The 18,021-nt window shown below is 46.3% G+C and overlaps 1 protein-coding gene across 7 annotated transcripts in view; it reads left to right on the forward strand.

The window, feature by feature from the left end:
- The window catches only part of LOC108152623 (calcium-transporting ATPase type 2C member 1), a 44,910-nt gene that overhangs the window by 11,665 nt on the left and 15,224 nt on the right, over positions 1 to 18,021 (forward strand). The window contains exon 1 of one of the 7 annotated variants that reach the window (XM_033386309.1): positions 4,335 to 4,574. The exons of 5 other annotated variants lie outside the window; for them this stretch is intronic. In XM_033386309.1, coding sequence (XP_033242200.1) covers positions 4,461 to 4,574 — 114 coding nt within the window. In that variant the 5' untranslated portion in view covers positions 4,335 to 4,460. Of the gene's footprint in view, positions 1 to 4,334; positions 4,575 to 17,687; positions 17,924 to 18,021 lie in introns of those variants that run through there. One more of the 7 variants, XM_017282097.2, reaches the window with a different exon arrangement.

An 18,021-nucleotide genomic window follows, 5' to 3' on the forward strand; every position in this document is an offset into this window, starting at 1 on the left:
GGAGGGGGGGGGATTAAAAAAGAATGTGCCAACAGGATGGAACACGCCAGTGCACAAACAGACCACAGAACACATGTATACAACGTGTAGTAGAAGGAACACGACCACAAAGCCCAGAAATTTATGATGATGAAGGAGCAGCAGGGAGAAGCGTTGCGGGGCGGTGCCTCCAGGCGGGATTCGAGATGGGGATGACAATGATTGCTGCATGTGCAATGTGTAGTTATGGCCACTGCCACTAAAAGCTATACCGACAAAAGCTACAACAGACATCGTACCCTCACCCGTACTCGTACCCTCACCCGTATCCGTATCACCACTGCCTACTCTTGCAAAAAAACGCCAGTTGGTAAACGCATGGAAAAAATGGAAACCTTCTAAAGAGAATTGTGAATAAAAGTGCAGGGTTACAGTTACACGATCCGTTTTACACCGACGGTTTTGGGGGAGAAAAGACCGACCTTTATAGCTGGTGAGCTTAGTTCTCATTGAAGGCCATGGCACCTATAAGTAGGTGAGAAAATGTTTAAATTCATAAGCGAAGTTGTTGCAATTTAAGGTATACAGATGTACAGTTTATTTTTAAGTATTTTTCGCAGTATAACTGCCGATAAAAATATGTAGAATGTAGACACAAAAGCTTACGACGATTCAATTGAGGAATACGAAAGGAGAGTCAGTAGAAGTCTGATTTACGACTAATGGCAAAGGTAGGTGATACGAAGCGGTATATTCGCTCTCTGTCGGGTCTCCCACAAATCCATATTCCCACTCACGCACATCCAATCACAACGAAGTTGCACAAATTTGCTGCTGAACTGAGAGAAATAAGCCCCGAAAAGAGAGCGCGTTGAGCGAACACAACACCAACACCTTGTATAATTTTATCATGTGCCGAATTGTGAGCGTGCCCAAACTGTAAACGAAGCTTCAAAAGCAAAAGAGAGAAAGAGGCAGATCGAACGCGAGTGCAGCTTAGCTTCTGGTGATGGCAGAGAGCGAAAAGGGCGAGATAAAGAGAACGAAAACAAACGCTTTTTCGGTACAGTGGGCAGAGTGCAATGAGCGAATAATAATAGAAAAATTACTTAAGACTGTACCTTTGGCTATGATTTACAGATTTAAATGCTATTATTCCTAAAAACTACAGGTGTTTCTGGACTCAGAGACCCCATTTTGTAGTGCATCTAGCAGTGTACCTTTGTCCTAAAACATATCGTGTAACAGCAATTGTTTCCAAAAAGTAAATTTTTACAGGAGAACTGTGAATGAAGGGAAGGAGGGGGAAAGTGCAGAAGCAAGCTGCAAAAACAATTAAAATTGCGAGAGATACATATGTATGTAGAAGAGGCCGATGTGGAGGAAGAGAGCATATTCCTATGTCCCCTATATGTAGGTTTGCTTCGTCGCACCCCTGTCCCCGCATTCGTTTTCGCCTGACACAGCACTCTGTCGGTCCCCGTTCCCTGTCCCTGTCCCCGTCCCCGTCCCCATTTCCATATCCGCACCAACACCGTTGACATGTTGCTGTCTGGAGCGGGATGGGGCTGTGTCAATAGCATCAGGTTTATGTCTCGGGCAAGGGTAATATTTTCGCCCCTGCTACCCTCTTTGCCTGCTCTCCTGCTCCCCTGCCCCCTTTAACGCTGTTATCAGGCAGCGCCAAGCACACGTAAAGTTCAGTTACGACCAGCGAAAGGCAATTCGATTGAGCGCCCGGTCCTGATGCGCATTTTGATGAAGATTGGCGAATGCTGGTGACATAATGTGGAAGAGGAGGAAGCTACCTTGGGGAATGCCTAGAAAACATAAAAGAACGAAATGCTTCAAATATCGGGGCCGAAGATTCACATACTCTAACTCTTATCAAAAGGAAGTATCTGTAAGATAGATAGCTTCAAAAATAAGGGATTAGTTGGCAAGGAAACTAATGGACTGCTTTATCGACACTGATTACAAAATTGTACATACATGCAAGCCCCCTGCAGACTAGCTTCGCTCGTGCCCCAACAAGCTTTGAAATGATTCCTCTTCTGTAGAACAAAGGTCTCTTACAAAATCATAGTACCCCTCTGCAAGGCGGTAAGTACCTGGAATTCACGTCAGTTGTCGAGTGTTTCTTTAAGAATTCGTGTTCGCCCAGAAGTATGCAATATTCTGAACTGAATCTAAGGCTTAAACTACGAGTCTCGCAGTAGCGGAGCACCTACATAAGAGCAAGATAATGGCCATTGATGGAGACGGAATGAATCCTAAACAGGCATAACTAGAATTTCATTTGACTATCAAATCCGAAACATTGTCTGCCCCCGGCGGACCGTCAGATAAACGGACAGCACACCACAGCAGAGCATCAGGAACGAGAAGCTTATGAAAATAACTCTGTGTCGTATCTACCAGATACAGATTCAGATACACATACAGATACATGTGCACATGTATGCACATACATGCACACGCACAGAGGCAACACACCTTCCATGGAGGAAAATTCCACTTTCAGCTTGCAGTTTTCACAATTTTCAAATGCAGATGTGTCGAGAGGTGTCCGTGGGTGGGGCAGACATAAGCCGTGCTAATGTCTGTCAGCGGCAAGCCGCACGCAGCCTGGGAAACAGATACAAATTTGGTTAGTCCTGTAGGATGCGGGAGGAGGGGGAGAGGTGTTAGTGCCAGTGCTAGCGACAGCGCCAGTGGCAGGAAGAGAAAATCTCGCAGTATATTTGGCCACATTTTTGTGCAAGGAAGTTGCATTGGTGGACGGTCCCGTCCAGAGCTAGAAGCTAGAAGCAGCATCTGCCTCAAATCGGTTGAAAATTAGATGCGGTCCAATTTTGTCTGGATCTGTGGCTATTCCAGGGAGCAGAACTTTTCCATTTCCCGCTGACCCAGGGGAAACTTTCACTACTCTGTACTTGTCTCTGCGTCCTGGGTCTCTGTGGGCTCGGACTCCTTTATGTGGCAATTGCCACACCGTTATGTCGGTTTATAAATCTAAATTGGAAAACTTTTCATTCGGCACAGCGCAAGAATAAAAACAAAAAAATGTAAAAACTAAAAAAAGAAGAAGTTAACTATTTATGATTGCACTTCAGCTCTGTGCAGGCAGCTTAAAACTTTTCTCTCAAGCTTACGTCGTATTTAAAACTTGCCTCTATCTCTGAATGAGAGATGGATAGTGTGGATGGATGGTATGGATAGTCTGACTAATGAAAACATTATTCGAATGCAACAAATGAGTGTGGCACAGCGCTTTAAACCTTTAACGTCTCACCCATTCGCTTCGTGTGCCCCATCCACACCCCCACCCACACCCCGGGGTAATGTCAATGGCCCCTCCATTCCCCCCGCATTGTTTGCCACTTAGAAGGCGGGCAATATTTTATGCTGGTGCGAGACCTCAATGCGTTGTGGTTTTGCAGCCAACGACCACCACACTCCTGGCGGCGCCACTCCAATCCCGACTCCCGACTCCCGACTCCATTTGCAGTGACACTCAAATTCCAATAAATAACTTATACCCCCCCCCGGTATGCATCGTATGTATCGGTGGCTGCGACAACTGTCAGAACGTGGGGGGCGATGCGGGGTGGAGGGCAGGGTCCTGCGGTTAACGGGAAAACTAACTACAAGCACACGGTCCTGCCTCGACTCCACCTCAGTGTCCCCCGTTCCCACCCCGCCGCACATCGCCATCCCATCCCAGTGGCAAATTAATTGTCTCAATATTTCCGTGCGACTCATTTCGGGATTGAGTTGGCGAAGGAATGCTGTGCAGCATGTTGCAGTTGTTGCACGCTGCATGTTTGCCTCGCGACCGCACAACTATGCGAGCCGGAATCCAGGTGGCACGGTGGCATGGTGGCATGGTGGCACGGTGGCATTGGTGGTACCTTTTGAGCGGCTTTGCGGCTGTCGCTGCTGCGGCTGTTGTTTGTTTTCCAAATTGAATTTGTAGGCAGCGAGAAGAAAGTCTGTTCCGCCATATGGCGACATTTGTATGCCCTCACCCCTACCACCCACCACCCACCGGAGGATATTGATCTGGATATGGACTCCTACTGTACGCTCAGAACAGAGGAGGACAGAACTCATTCCCGGATTCTCGGCCGTTAATCACATTACTTATGGCCAGGCTTCGGGTAATTTTATGGACATTATCAGCAGGACAACATGCACAGGACATTAATAGCTGGCGACTGGGGATGGGAATGGGAATGGCAGTTCGATGTTCTACTGTACCCCACACACGGGTTCATTGAGTCTTATGTCAAATGTCTCAGTCCCCAACATACAACACGAGGAAGAATCGAGCCGCCCTGCCCCTTAGCAGCTCCACGGAGCTGCTGCTTGTGGGCACAGGCCTGGCGACGGATGAGTACCCGGACCCCGTGAATTTACTGCGCAACCGCAAGGACAAGGACGGTAGCCGCGTTAGCTCGCCGGTTCACAGCGCCTCCATGCACCCGTTCCTTTTAACAGATGAGGATTCCGATGTGGATGAGGGCCAGAATCTCAATCCACTTGGAACTATCGATGTAGATGATCCGGAAATGGAGTTCGTCAGGTGGCAGGTGAGGGGCGATGGGCAAGTCGGGGCTACAGACTGTTTTTTTGCTATATTTTGTTTGCTTTGGGGACACACAGGACCCGCCAATTGTCCTCGACCCAGACGTGGCTGTGCATAATTTTCGGGGCACCCACGAGTGTGCCAACCATTAATTACACACACACACACACACACACACGTGTCTTCCTGCGACAACATGGTGGGGAATACCAGTGGAGGATGGAGGGGGAAGGGAAAAAACACGTTAGGAAAATTAACTCGATTGTTGCTTATTTCCAGTAATTTCGTATAATTATTCGCTTTTTTCTGTGGAATTACAGACTGTTCTCTCTCTTAACATTTAATTAATTCCCAACTCCTTTTATCTTTGCAGGTGAGTTTCGTTGAAGTTTCCCAATCATTTTCAAGAGGGTAGACACACCCTCTATACGAGTCCCCGTGTGCGGCGAGAAGCGAAGGGAAAACAAGCAAAGCAGTGGGAAAACAATCAAGGTAACGCTCCCCTAAGCATAATTCACACCAACAATAATTACCGAAAAGAAAACAGAACAGAAGACCGAGAAAGTCTCACAGAAACCCCCACAGAAGTCGGGGGGTAGTCAGGCTTCCCTTAGAGGAGTGCAGAGAACAGGCGTATAATCAAATTTACAAAGCCTCAACCTTATACCCATCCACATACACATACAAATCCACATCCACGGCCACGGCTGGCGTGTGCCGGTGTGTGTATGTGTGTATGTGCGAAGCCTGGAGGCGTCTCGGCTCCACCGTGGAGCGCGTTGTGGCAAATGGCGCTGAAAAACTCGCTTCACCGACAGACAAAGGGGATATTACGTATACGACAGGGCGGCCACAGATGAGAAGAAGAAGAAGTCCGTCGCCCGATAAACTTCTCGCTCAATTGGCTGTGAGAATGGCCCGACATCACTCACTGACAATCGACTTAAAGTTAAAGCTCGACGAAACGCCGAGCCGGCGGAGGAGCAGGGATCTAGGCCAGGAGTAGGAGAGGCTGCAATTAACGCGGCTTTTCAATTAGTTCGGGTCCAGTAGAAAGGCGAATCGGGGCACAGGAAATGCTGAATTAGTCAGAGCTAAATGCACCAACAAAGGGGACGGCGGTGGGGAGCGGAACCGAATCGCCTAGTTGGGGGCGAAGAAAAAATGTGGCACATTAAAAAGTTTTTCGATTATTTTGTAGTTATTTCAGTGTGCGAGCAGGGCGAAAGTTTCTGGCTTCTCGATTTACTTTCCATGGCTTTCCTCTGCTTTCTGCCCTGATGAATGGTGTGCTAATGAGGGGAAGCAGCTGCAGGCGCACTGCAGGAGGCGTACATAGATAGAAGAGGTGGCAGCCCAACTGCTGTAACCCTTTCGAGGATATTATTATCTTAATACAGAAACTTTCCACCGACCTGCCCTCCATACAGTACCTACATACATTTTTCTACTTTTCCTTTGAGCCACTATACATTATAACCGGCACAGGAACGATATATCTATCTTCAGCCTTCAAAGTTGCTCTTCTTACAGGAAGAAAAATAGTCCTTGGCTCCGCACTATTGATTATTTCCATAAGTTGCTTGGCTGGCTGGAATTTTCTTGGTGCTGTAAGATGTTGAACCTCCTGCTAGTGTCACTCCACTTCTCCTTCTATCTGCCGCTCCACTGTGGCACAATTGAATGAACATCAATATTGATTTCGGTGCAACCAGGCGAGGCTTTTGTTTAACTACGCCCCAGCCGTGCACCGTGCACCGTGTGGCGGGTGCCGGGTGCCGGGTGCTCGTCTTTAAATCAACACTTTGCTCGAGTCGATGGGTTTTTTGCTTTTCGTCTGGCACCACCACCACCCAATGGTGGTCGGAAGGTTCAACCGCTCCTTTCTCTGGCATATTACTTTTTGCGGCTTTTCCGCTATGCCTGCCTAATGGAGGACTTGGGGACTCCTTGGTACTTGGTGGGTCGCTCATGGGGCACTTAACGGCTTTCATTGGATTGGATGAATGGCTGAGACGTGGGAACGAACTTTATGGAGTTGCAAACTTGTTCTAGATGATGTAAGTGGCTGGAAATTACAGCATGCAGTGGCGCCCCTTAACTCTACTTTCTTTCCGCATTCTTTTTGGGTGCAGCCGAGTGCATTGCACGACCATCTCCTTCTTCATCTCTGAGGATATGGCTGCGGATACGGATGCGGATGTGAATGTGGATGGGTCCGGTCTGGTCTGGTCTGTTCTGGTCTGGGTGCATGGAAATTGATTTTCCAACTCGTTCCATACCTGAGATGCATTGACCTGGATTTGTATTTGCAGCATGGCTCGCATCTTATCTGTTTCCACTGGATGCACTCGCTCAACAGAGAGCCAGCCAATCGGGTCGAAAATTGTTCCAAACAATCAGAGTAATTCATTTGGTTCGACGGGGATTAATATAATTATAAATATATAGTTTATTCAGTGTGCGGCAATCGCCATTCGTTTCAAATTTATAGCCTAACAATTGCTCTGCTCCATTATTTATCATCGACAAAAGCCGGGGCACAAACAGGCCGACCAGGAGAATGCACCACATAATTTATTCCACGCACCCTCTCCGCATTCGTGCCACCATCCAAGCCGCGGAGATCATTTTACCCAACTAATTATGCGGCTTCTGCTGACAAAATGTTTATAAATTTAATAACATTTCATGCCACTCTTTCTGCCACGGATTATGCATTTATTGAGCGGCAAACACGTTTTCTGCATTAATAATTTCCGCTTCGCTTGTTTGAAACAATTCAAATTAAATAATCAACAGAGACGGACCCTGGTCGAGTGCCTCGACAATGAGATACCCAGATATTCTCTGGAGGATGCTCATTGTACACTATATACTATTAATATATAGAAGGGTACATAAAAAAGCTACTGAAATTAACTGTTTGTATCTTGAATATTGCAGCATCTATCCAATATCAGTCTGCCGCATCATGCACACGCAATGTCTGTTGTTTTTGCAATTCTCGTCTCTCTGTGCGTCTCGATTCAAGCATCAATGTGCCTCGTTGGAGCAGTTAGGAGCCAGGATGTGCGCTCTATAGAAACACATAGATAAATCCTAGATTTATGTACACAAATATGTGTACATAGAAATAGATATGGCTATATTCACTTTAATATGTTATGTTATGTTGTGTTATGTTGATCTAGTTGATATACTTCATGTGTTCAGGAAACCCTAATGGGTATAATGAATTCGAGAATTGTGGTCAGGGATTGAATGGGAATTGCCTTCGGCCGTGTCCACAGAACATTTGTTGAGGATTAGGCTAGAGATCGGAAATACAAATGGACTGAAATAGAGTTGTACTCGTATTATCTATGTCGCTTTGGCAGTTCTCTGACGCTGATTGCATTCCCATTGGGCAAACAAAAACAGAATGCTCTCTGGTTGCGAGGCTGTGAATGCAATTAAAACTCTCGCCGCGTGAATGCATTGTTTTCACCTTTTCCGCTGTTGATTTTGCTAATTGAAAAATGAAATTAAATGGGCCAGCGGCAGGATGTGCCGAATGTCCCCGGTCCCTGCCGTCCAGAATGGGCACTATTGATTGCAGGGCAGAGCAAATATATGCGGGGTACCGGGACCGTGACCGGGACCAGCTTTGATAAACTAAACAAATTAGTTGCCCATGGGTTCGGGGCAAATCATTCGAAGTACGGGTCTCATGCAGTTTTAATGAGATTTCCCTTTCAAAGCAACAGCTCCCGGGGCACTATGCATGCTGCCACATGCTGCCTGCACTTTCAACCAGGTGAGATTTATGTGCCGAATGAATTAAGTTAAGCGAACAGCAGGAAACGTCTTGGGCAGAGGCCATTTATTACGGTGTGGAGTGCACATGGAACCGGAATGGTAATGGTATTGCTCGGGGTCACCAAAAAGTACAGATACCACCCTAACCCCTAACCCCTAACCCCTACCCTTACCCTGGTTCCGGCTGCGTTGCCTTAGCAACTTTGCAATGCATATTCTTCAGGCCAAGCGAAAACTTTGCTATTGTGCATTTTCCCTTTTCAGCTAAAACAATTTCCATTATTATTTTCATATTATTTTTCCTTTTTGTGTATGCCACTTTTCCGGCAATTGTGCGCGTATTATTTTCATTTTGCAATAACTTTTCAATTCAGTTCAGATGAAAATAAGTAAAAATACGGCAAACTTCATGTTCCGTTTTGCAAACTCCTGTCCCTGTGCCTGTCCCTGTCCCCGTTCCTGTCGCTATCCCTGGGGAATCTCCCTTCCAGGGACCATCCCGGAGTACGAGTACGGAGTACCTTCGCAACTTTGCGATGAAGTTGTTGCGCTTCTTGCATTGGCACACAAATTTACTGCCGCATTGCCTGTCTTTTGTCGCTGCTAAAGTTTTTTTGTTTTTTTTCCCCTCCTTTTCAATTGTTATTATTTTGTTGTTTATTTTTCAACTTTTTGCTATGGCGAAAAATAGAAATTGCTGCTGCATAAATTATGTGGAGCATCACGGGATTCAGCAGAGTTTTCCAACGAGAAGAGTTATAGTCTGGTGGCATTAGGACATGACCAACAGATTGCGAATGATGGAGTTTTTAATAACTTCTTGATTACCATTTCCCTTAAAGAACTATTTAATCAATCAAAGCGAAGGCCTTCCCTTTGTTCAATTAAATTTCCTTATGTGAATTTTTTGCGACAAGGGCTAGTGGCACTACTCGATTAGAGCTTCATTCAACAGCAGCCCCATCCACTAACCTTTGATCGGATGAATGCAATTTAATTGAATAATGCAAAGGAAAGGATGAATCCGAAAGTGCTTGGCCACAAAACCACGAATGGCGGGTCCTCGGATCAGCATGATGGAAACCAAAAATGAACAAAGAAACAAAATGAAGGAACCAGAGCTCAATTTACAATGTTCTTGCACAGAACTCTTCAGGACTCGAATGGACACGTAACTGGATGTTAAAATGCGACAAACCGCAAGGAAAAACGAGAATAACAGGGAAAACCGAGAGGACAGAGAGTGAGAGAGAGACAGTGGGATGGTGGGTGTGGGGGGGGGGGACACTGAAAAGTGAAATAAAATAAAAGCATAATTCATTTGCAAGAGAAGGAAAATTGCGTTGAGATTCAGGTCCCTTAACGAGCGCATTCAACAGTTCAACAGGATGTGGGCGTTTGGGTTGCTGGTATAGTGGGATAGTGGGCGTGGCCAGCCGTTGTCTGCGGTCAGAGGCGTGGCCATTAAGTGTGCATGAATTTCCATTGAAAAAGCGCCCCCACATCTCCGATAATTGCATATGCGAGAAAGGACCCAGGCGGCGGACAAAGGGACCTGTTCGGGCAGTCAATTATATGTAAATTATCTGTCCCTGCCACGCATAAATTCCGCGGCAGTGTGTTGCTGCGGCCAAGAGGGATGACAGTTTCCAATTTAATTCCCACTCCCCGCCCCAGATTTATCCATGGGGGAATCCCCCCTCCGAGTTCCCGATTAAGCCGAAGCCATATGTTGCCTCATATTTATTATACGATAATTTTTCCATATTTACGCTACCTATTTTCGATTTTACGCATTCAATTCTGGCATTGATAAAACTTTTCGACCGCTTATTGCACAATTTTCCATTCGTTTCGCCTGTGGCTGGCGGATCGGAACGGGGCGTATACGTAATACGTAATGTATATGCGCGGATGCATCGGATAGCCCCCCGCGTACATAAATATTTCAAAAACAAAAAGCTATCGAAACTTTTCTCTCTATTCCCCCCATTGTCTGTCGCTGAACTTGAAAATGTTTTTAAATTAATTGAATTTTCTGTCTGGCTAAATCTTTTCGATACAGCACCAGCGACGAGATGCACTTCCCCCCATTGTCTCCCATTGTCTGTGGGATGTAATTACTATAATGGGGCAGTTCTGGCTTCTGGACAGCCACCTAATGCCGATCATCGCTCATAGTAGGGGGGCGGGGGAATGAGATCAGAGCCATCCATTCGGCGGCACAGTTGCGACAGCTGCTGTCACACCAAAGTGTCACACATTCTAAGCTGAATCCGAAACTAAAGCTAGAACTAAAACTAAAACTAATACTCCAGCCGGAACGCCCCCAGTGCTGAGCGGCGAATAAATCTGAAGGCAACAACTGTCGGGGACACAAAGCTGTAGCTCCGGCAACTAATGAAGCTTGCAACAGACAGGAGACAACAGACTACAGACAAAACAGTGCAAGAGTGCAACTTTTTCCGGCTGCATTTCAATTTTTTCATTCAACTTCGTTTCGTCTTTGGCGCTACGAAACGGAAAAAATTGACAATTTGCATCTTTCCACTGCCTCCGGGGCACACACACATAGACCAGGGGTGTGTGTGTGCTAGAGGAGGAGTAGGAAGAGAGGGTGATGTCTTGCTGGTTCGCCGTGGCAGCAGTTTCCAATCATAGTTATCAACTTTTTAAGTGGTCGCGCCCCAGGCTTACTTAAAGCTCTCCCGACAGCATAAATTCAGGGTGTATTCATCTCTGCGAGGAGATGAATGTGACAAGAGCTAGATCGGGGACTATATAAGCCAGACACTGCAGCGAAAGCCCCCCCCAAGAAGATCTAAATTCAACGATGCTGCCATGCCCGATTTTCTTGGAGTCCAAAGGGTATGCTCTATCTGTGAAAACGTATGCAACACCCATTGGTGTCGGAGTCCAAGAGCTAGAGCTTAATGGCACCCACGACTTGTAATATAGGGTACATTTTTCGCTGGCAAAAACAGGGATGATTTTCGTATGGAAGGAATAAGAAATCATCCCTGTTTTTGCTGCCAGCTACTCAGACAAGATAATAAAATAATGATTAGTAGCAGAAATTCAAACGATAGCTGGGGACGGGGGATATAGATTATATTGTATAAATGGCAGCAAGCAAGAGGGCTAGAAAAGTTCAATAATGAATAGAGTCGAAATAAAGGATTACATGGAACTTAATCATTTTATTATAATTTATTTCCATTCATTGTTCTCCATTCATCGCCTTTCTCCAGCGAACGAAATATGTATATGAAAATTTCTCTAACGAAAAATGTTTATTGTCTGAGTATTAGGATCTTATCCACCGATTCTTTAAAATTCGTCGCAGCAAGGTCGTCCTAAATAGCTTTTCGATTCGGGGGTATCATACAGTCCATATGTTGACATGCTAAAGTCGTTCTATCTTGTTTTCCACTCAAAAGAGTCCGTAAGAAATATAACTTTACCGCAGGTATTTTATAGTTGGAACAGTTCCTCAAAAGAGTCTTAGTTGTTTATACTATTTTGATGTTAGTGCGGGTAGGTTATGGGAGTGGTGGGTGGGGGAAAAGCCCCCCACTTTCATTTATATGCAATGCCTGGCCTTGTCGTCGTCCTCTTCGTCGTCGTTGTCCTCGACGGCGTCTGTGCATGCCGGGAATGCGACCCCAGGACAAGACGAGAGACAAGGCACCGGCTCCATCGGCCCCTGTGCCCCTGTGCCTCTGGCCCCCTGTCCCCATCTGAATGTCTGCCATTTTTATCTCGCTGCGGCTCCCGAGTGTCAAAGTGGAGATTTCTCTACCAGTTTCCAGCTCCTTCGCATCCTGCTGCGGGCGTTGTAAACTATTATAATGGTCCTCCATTCCGCCATTTCTTTTCTTGTGCCACTGCATCCTCCGCTGCAAGTGTTGTATAGAAATTTGTTTGTTTTGTTATTGCTTGCAACATGAGGCTCTACACACACACACACACCCACACAAATCTATCGGCGGGGACAACGCGTGCGGCAAGTATCTGATCCATTCAGGATTTATTCGTTTCCATTACAGTGACTGCCATTCCACACACGCATCCGCCGTCTGCTTAGACGGGGCTGCATCCCTGTCTGGTTCCCAGCTCTTGGGTCCGGGTCCGGGTCTGGGGACATATGTAAATGCAACACCAAGCATGCACTGGGAATCCAATTCGATCAGATCGAATTCAATCCATTATTGCGTCTCTCGCCCTGTGTTTGTTCTTCCTCTGCATCCTTCGATGGATACACAGTTAAGTGCTTGCCCCGGAAAGGGAGGCACGAACGGTCTGCCAAGTGTGATTATGACATTGTGAAAGTAATTGGAGCCTGAGCCTGGCTGGCAAGACGAACCCGCTGAAATTCAATGTAAAGCGCACGGTTCTGCCATTTATTATGGCACGCTGAAAATTCAAGCAAAAGGTGGACACAAAATTGCTGCAAAAGAATGCCCGACCCGGCCCCCGCCATCCAGCAGCAAACTGAAGAGGCAGTTGCATGTAATTGCCCCTGCCAGGTAGGAGAACGGGCATTTTGGGCTCTTAAAAGGCTTTTCGTTTCGGGGCCAAAAGTGACAGCCTGCATATTTTTAAGGGTTCCATTAAGGGTCGCTTCGGTACGGCTGGGCTGGGCTGGGCTGGGCTATCGCATGCAGGTCTCATGAAATCCAGCTCCGAGCTGGAGCTGGAGCTGGAGCTGGCGCTGTCGCTGGCAGGCGACTCGGGAGCCGGCGGCTAGATTGGATTGCAAATCAAATGCGCCGCATTTGTGTGGCTTGGCTCGGCTCGACTCGCCTCGACTTGGTTTGGGTTGGCTTGGCTTGGCCTGGGTTGTAGATTGATTCGTGGCCTAACGAGGAGCTGTTGTGAAAGCTCGCCTTAACCTTTCAACCTTGCGATGTCGACTCGAGTTGCATTTAATGGTGCAGAAAATGTTGAAGATGCCACGGCCAGGCCGCAGCCAGCCAGCACTCAAAGCCTTAAGCCTGGGGCATAAACAACGTGTCCGGGGGAAGCCATTAGGGTAAGCGGCTTACAAGCCATAAACTATGCTCGCAATTGCCAAGTGGAAGGTGGGGCCAGCCACTGAACACCGAGCACTGTTGTCATTCGGCTCGGCAAACTCCTAAAGTTCTTAAAGGCATCTGATTATTACCGATACCCGCTGATAGTCCGGTGTTATTGGCTTCCAGATCGATTGAAGCCCAGTTCTTTGTCCAGACTCTGGCTGGGTCTGGGTCTGGGAGTCCTGCAAGGTCATGTGCTTGACATTGTAGTACAATGATACATGAGACATGTTTTACCCTCGGCCATCTTTGCACAGCACAAAGCACAGGCCTGCTCAGGTGTTATATTCCGCTCAGGGAGCGTCTTCTGGGGGTGCCTTGGCTCCAAACGGGATGGATTGAATGCCAGGCATGAAGACAAGGCATTCCAGAAGAACATTTCGGGTTCCCATAGTGGAGGTGCAGCCAAGCCGTTGGCGAAATGCTGCGATGAAAATCGCGATTGATTGGCGGCGGAATCGATTTCGAGTCGTTAGTGGACCCTTTAGGCAGGAGTCCTTTTAGCAAGCTGGCGGATCCTGGATTTTCTGGAGTGATGCCATACCTCATTTGCATATTTTGATGGTTTGACAACTTTAACGAGACTATTTGCTCATCATTAGCGCCTCCGCTGTGCCACGTTCTGGAATATTGAATGCCGAATAAAATTTCACAATTTTTTCGCATTTTTGTGCATTCCCGTTTCCCGTTTCCCGATTCCCAACCCTCTATGGCTGTGACTCCCCTCTTGAGCTTCCTCTCAGCACATCCGGCCAGCTCGTTAGAATTTTCCTCCTCCGTGGGAGTTGGTTCTCCCAACTCTGGCTTCAGTTTCAGTTCCATGAGACATTTGCTACGCAAACATAATAATGCTCTCCACAGCCCCCTCCACGCGGGCTAAAGGCAAGAATAATGGCTGCACTTGCTCTCCATTTTTGATGGCCATGGAGTCCTGTTACTCATACTGTTACAGACCCGACCCGACCGTTAAGTAACGCAGCGTTTACGTGGCAAGGAAACGCCCTGGAAGCCGGCTCCGCTTTGCATCACCATCTGCGTCGTCTGCGCCAGCCTGAGCGATGGCATTTGGATGATGAATGCGTCTCGTCTAGTGGTCAGATTTATATATCCTTGCACTCGGAGGGAGGGCGGGGATACAAAGCCACACAGTTTTGCCAACCATAGCAATTCCCAGCGAAATAATAGCTAAATTTTACCCTTCTCAATTGCCTAAAATGTACAGAAATAATGGTAACCTACCATCGTAGGTCCTTTGTCCATAAATTAGACAAAACGTGACTGGTTTCAGGGAGCGGTTATGGGTTATGGGGATATTTTTCAAGAATCCCATTCAAAATAAACATTCTGTAAAGACCAGATCCACTAGGCCTATCCAAGGATCTTTATCCTACAACAACTTTGTTTTTTCCCTGGCTAAAGGTTTATTAAATGGTTTTGAATGTTTTGCAACTGATTCATGCCTCAATTTGTTATTCAAATCATGCTGTCGAGGTGTTTTGCACTGGTGCCAATGGGTCCTATCTGAGCCACAAACCGTTTGGGCAGTGTGTCCAAGCAACAGATTGCGGGGGGAACGGCTGATTGGTCACGACTGGTCACCATGCGAACCGAACCGCACTAATTCGACCGATTCGAAATTGAATGAAGCTGCTAAGCAGCCAGTCCTGGTCCCAAGCCCCCAATCGTTGGCTGTCACAGAGGCAGCCAAGTGTGATTTTTGGGATTGCAAATCGAATTTCAGCAATTCCTGTCCAGCAAAAGGACCCTGGATCCCATTCGCCGTTCTCGTACCCGTACCCTGGCCATGCAGCAAATAAACAATTGGAATTTGAGTACTCGCTTGATTGCAATTACTGTGCTAGAAAATGCATGACAATTGTCGATGGACATTGACAGAGGACACAATGAATAGGATGAACGATGAAGGCTGCAGGAGAGACGGCCCCAGCGGGTTAAGCGTGGGCGTGAGCTTAAAGCTCCAATTGCTTTAATGGGGAGCTTATCCATCCTGCTCCGATCATTATGGCCATGAAATATTCATGCCAATTTGACGCCATCCACACCGCAAGATGCGGCTTGGCCCGGCAAAATGCCATAGGAACGAGGAGTAACGAGGAGGTCCTTGGGACTCCGCACGAGCCAGCGGGGCAGTGGGAAAGGGTAGCGGGATGTTGAAGTATCGAAAGCTAATTTCGAATTTCATGAAAGACATGAAAACTTGTTTAGTTTCATATTCTTTGTTCAACCGAAATATACCGAGAACGTAAGCGGCTTACGTAAAGTTTCCATCATGGTTCTCTCTATTATTCAGCACAGTTGAGTAGCACTCCCCTCCCCCCCGCCATGCCTGCGCTGACCAGATATTTGATATTTGATGCCGGAAATTGTTGCAGCTATCTTTTGAAAGCATCCTTTTTGGCTGCAACTTTTCGCCCCATCCGAAGAAAATTACGTAAATTAATAATAATTCAAAGAGAATGCCAATTGTTTTTGTGCGGTGCAGGTGCCACCCACACCCCACTGGGTGTCGTGCCCCCGTCATTGTTGCCACTGGAAAGCATCAATTGCTGGGGTAGGGGAGGAATGGGTATATTGTCAAGACCACGGCTGCCAGGGCGCCGTCATTAGTCAACGTTGTTCTCCGCCAAAGAACAAACGCGGAAAGCGCAACCAAAGCGGAAAAGGTTCGCCGATAAAAGCTTACCCGGAACACAGACGCACAGACACCGAGATACCAAGACACCAAGACAGGCAGACGAATGAAAGGCAAAGAAGAGTAAGAGGTGGCAATGTTGAAGGTGAAGTAAAAGACTTGATTAGCGTAATTAAAATTTTCTGTAACTATTTTTGCGCTCAAAGGAGTCGGGAACAAGCGCAGAGACTCCTTTCACCTGGCCCGTGTCTTGTGGCATCAATTAGCGAGGCTTGGGCCCTGGACATAAGCTTTCTTTGTCTGATCCCTTTATTTGTACAATCCTCTCTCCCCAGTCGCCTTTGGATAATCTCTTGCTTACGCAATCAGAAATTAGTTAGTCGTGAGATTCAGTCCAAGGCGATTTATAGCCAACGAGAAAGGAATTTGAGCTTCAGGTGTCAGAATCGTTTGATACCCTTTGATAGCTTTGGGTATCGTGATTATTGGTGCATGGAATAAAAGGTTTTGAGCACAGATGAAAAGATGCGATTAGAAACATAACGATGATTATTTCTTCTACATAGAGTACTTCTTATAGCGATAATAGGCGAGGCTTACCAAAAACATACCATAATATTTGGCATGTCTTGAACTGGGCATTGGGCCTATATGATACGAGTAGTCATCAGACTTCCATCTTAATTGATTTAGCAATGTATAGTTTGTGTTGTTTTCCATAGTCTCGAATCAAGCATCTATATTTTTTCCAGACCAGACATCTGATCATAATCATAATACCCTCGACAACAAGTTTATAATTGTTTTCGATCGTTTGTGCTGTTCGGGGATGTTCGTAAACATTTGTAGGGGGTGCTAATGGAGAAGAATCGAGAAAATCTCACACATTTTTACCGCTCAGACGGAGCTCTGCCAATTTGCATATGCTAATTGAAGATCAGCGATTGGCGATACAATGCACAGCAGCACTTTCCCAAAAAATAATGGAAAGCCAATTAACGGTTCGTGGCGATCGCCAAAGATCGAGTTAGATAGCGGTGGTGCAGCAATGTAATTGAGTAATTAGTGGTGGCGAAACAATTGTAAATGAAACCCACATCCCTCCTCTTGGATGTGGGATCAACATACAATATATATGTATGTGCATGATCTACATATGTGCATATGTATGGGCACAATTATCTGAACTTGACCCATACACACTCACACACACACACTCAAAATGCAAGGTTGCTGGAATTTAATTCGAATGGCACGTCTCCCCCTCTCTCTTTCTAGCGCTCTCTGAGAAACAATCGTGCTTTTGCGCGCCAACAGCACATTTTGTGCTGTCCAATAAGCCTCTCTCTCCCACAGTCAGTGCTGGCAAAAAAAAATAGTTTGGTTACTTTTTATGCAGCTATAAAGGCCGAAACAGTGGCTATATGCATTTAATGCTAAAATAAGCTGAATGTATTTTAAAAATGCGTAGTTAATACAGCAATTTTAAAAATTGTAAAATAAATTCCATGTAAAAAAATGTAGACATAGCCTGAAAAAAGCTAAAGTGGCAGCACTGTCTCTCTGACTGTTGAACGGAATTTCTGCCGTTCTCTGCCGCTGTACACGTTGCCTCCGCTCCACATTCGTCATTGTTTCTGTTTTTTGCTGTTTCTGCGCGTACCGACAAAATTATTGAACTGAGGAATTAATAAGGAAAACAAAGAACATAAAACACGCCGTAATCAAAAGAACAATAAAGTGAAGTCTGTTTAAAGTCAGACCCATGTGATACGATACAATTGAATCTCCTGCCGGTTTCCCCCTCGCACCATTTGTCGCGTGAGTTTTAAAGAAAGTGCAGAATGCTGGCAGCGCGGCTCGGCTCTCTTGCTGCCTCTCTCCCTCTCGGAAATTGTTTGTGCCGCTATTTGTTGTTT

Source organism: Drosophila miranda, chromosome XR (genome assembly GCF_003369915.1).
Source record: "Drosophila miranda strain MSH22 chromosome XR, D.miranda_PacBio2.1, whole genome shotgun sequence".
NCBI lineage: Eukaryota > Metazoa > Arthropoda > Insecta > Diptera > Drosophilidae > Drosophila > Drosophila miranda.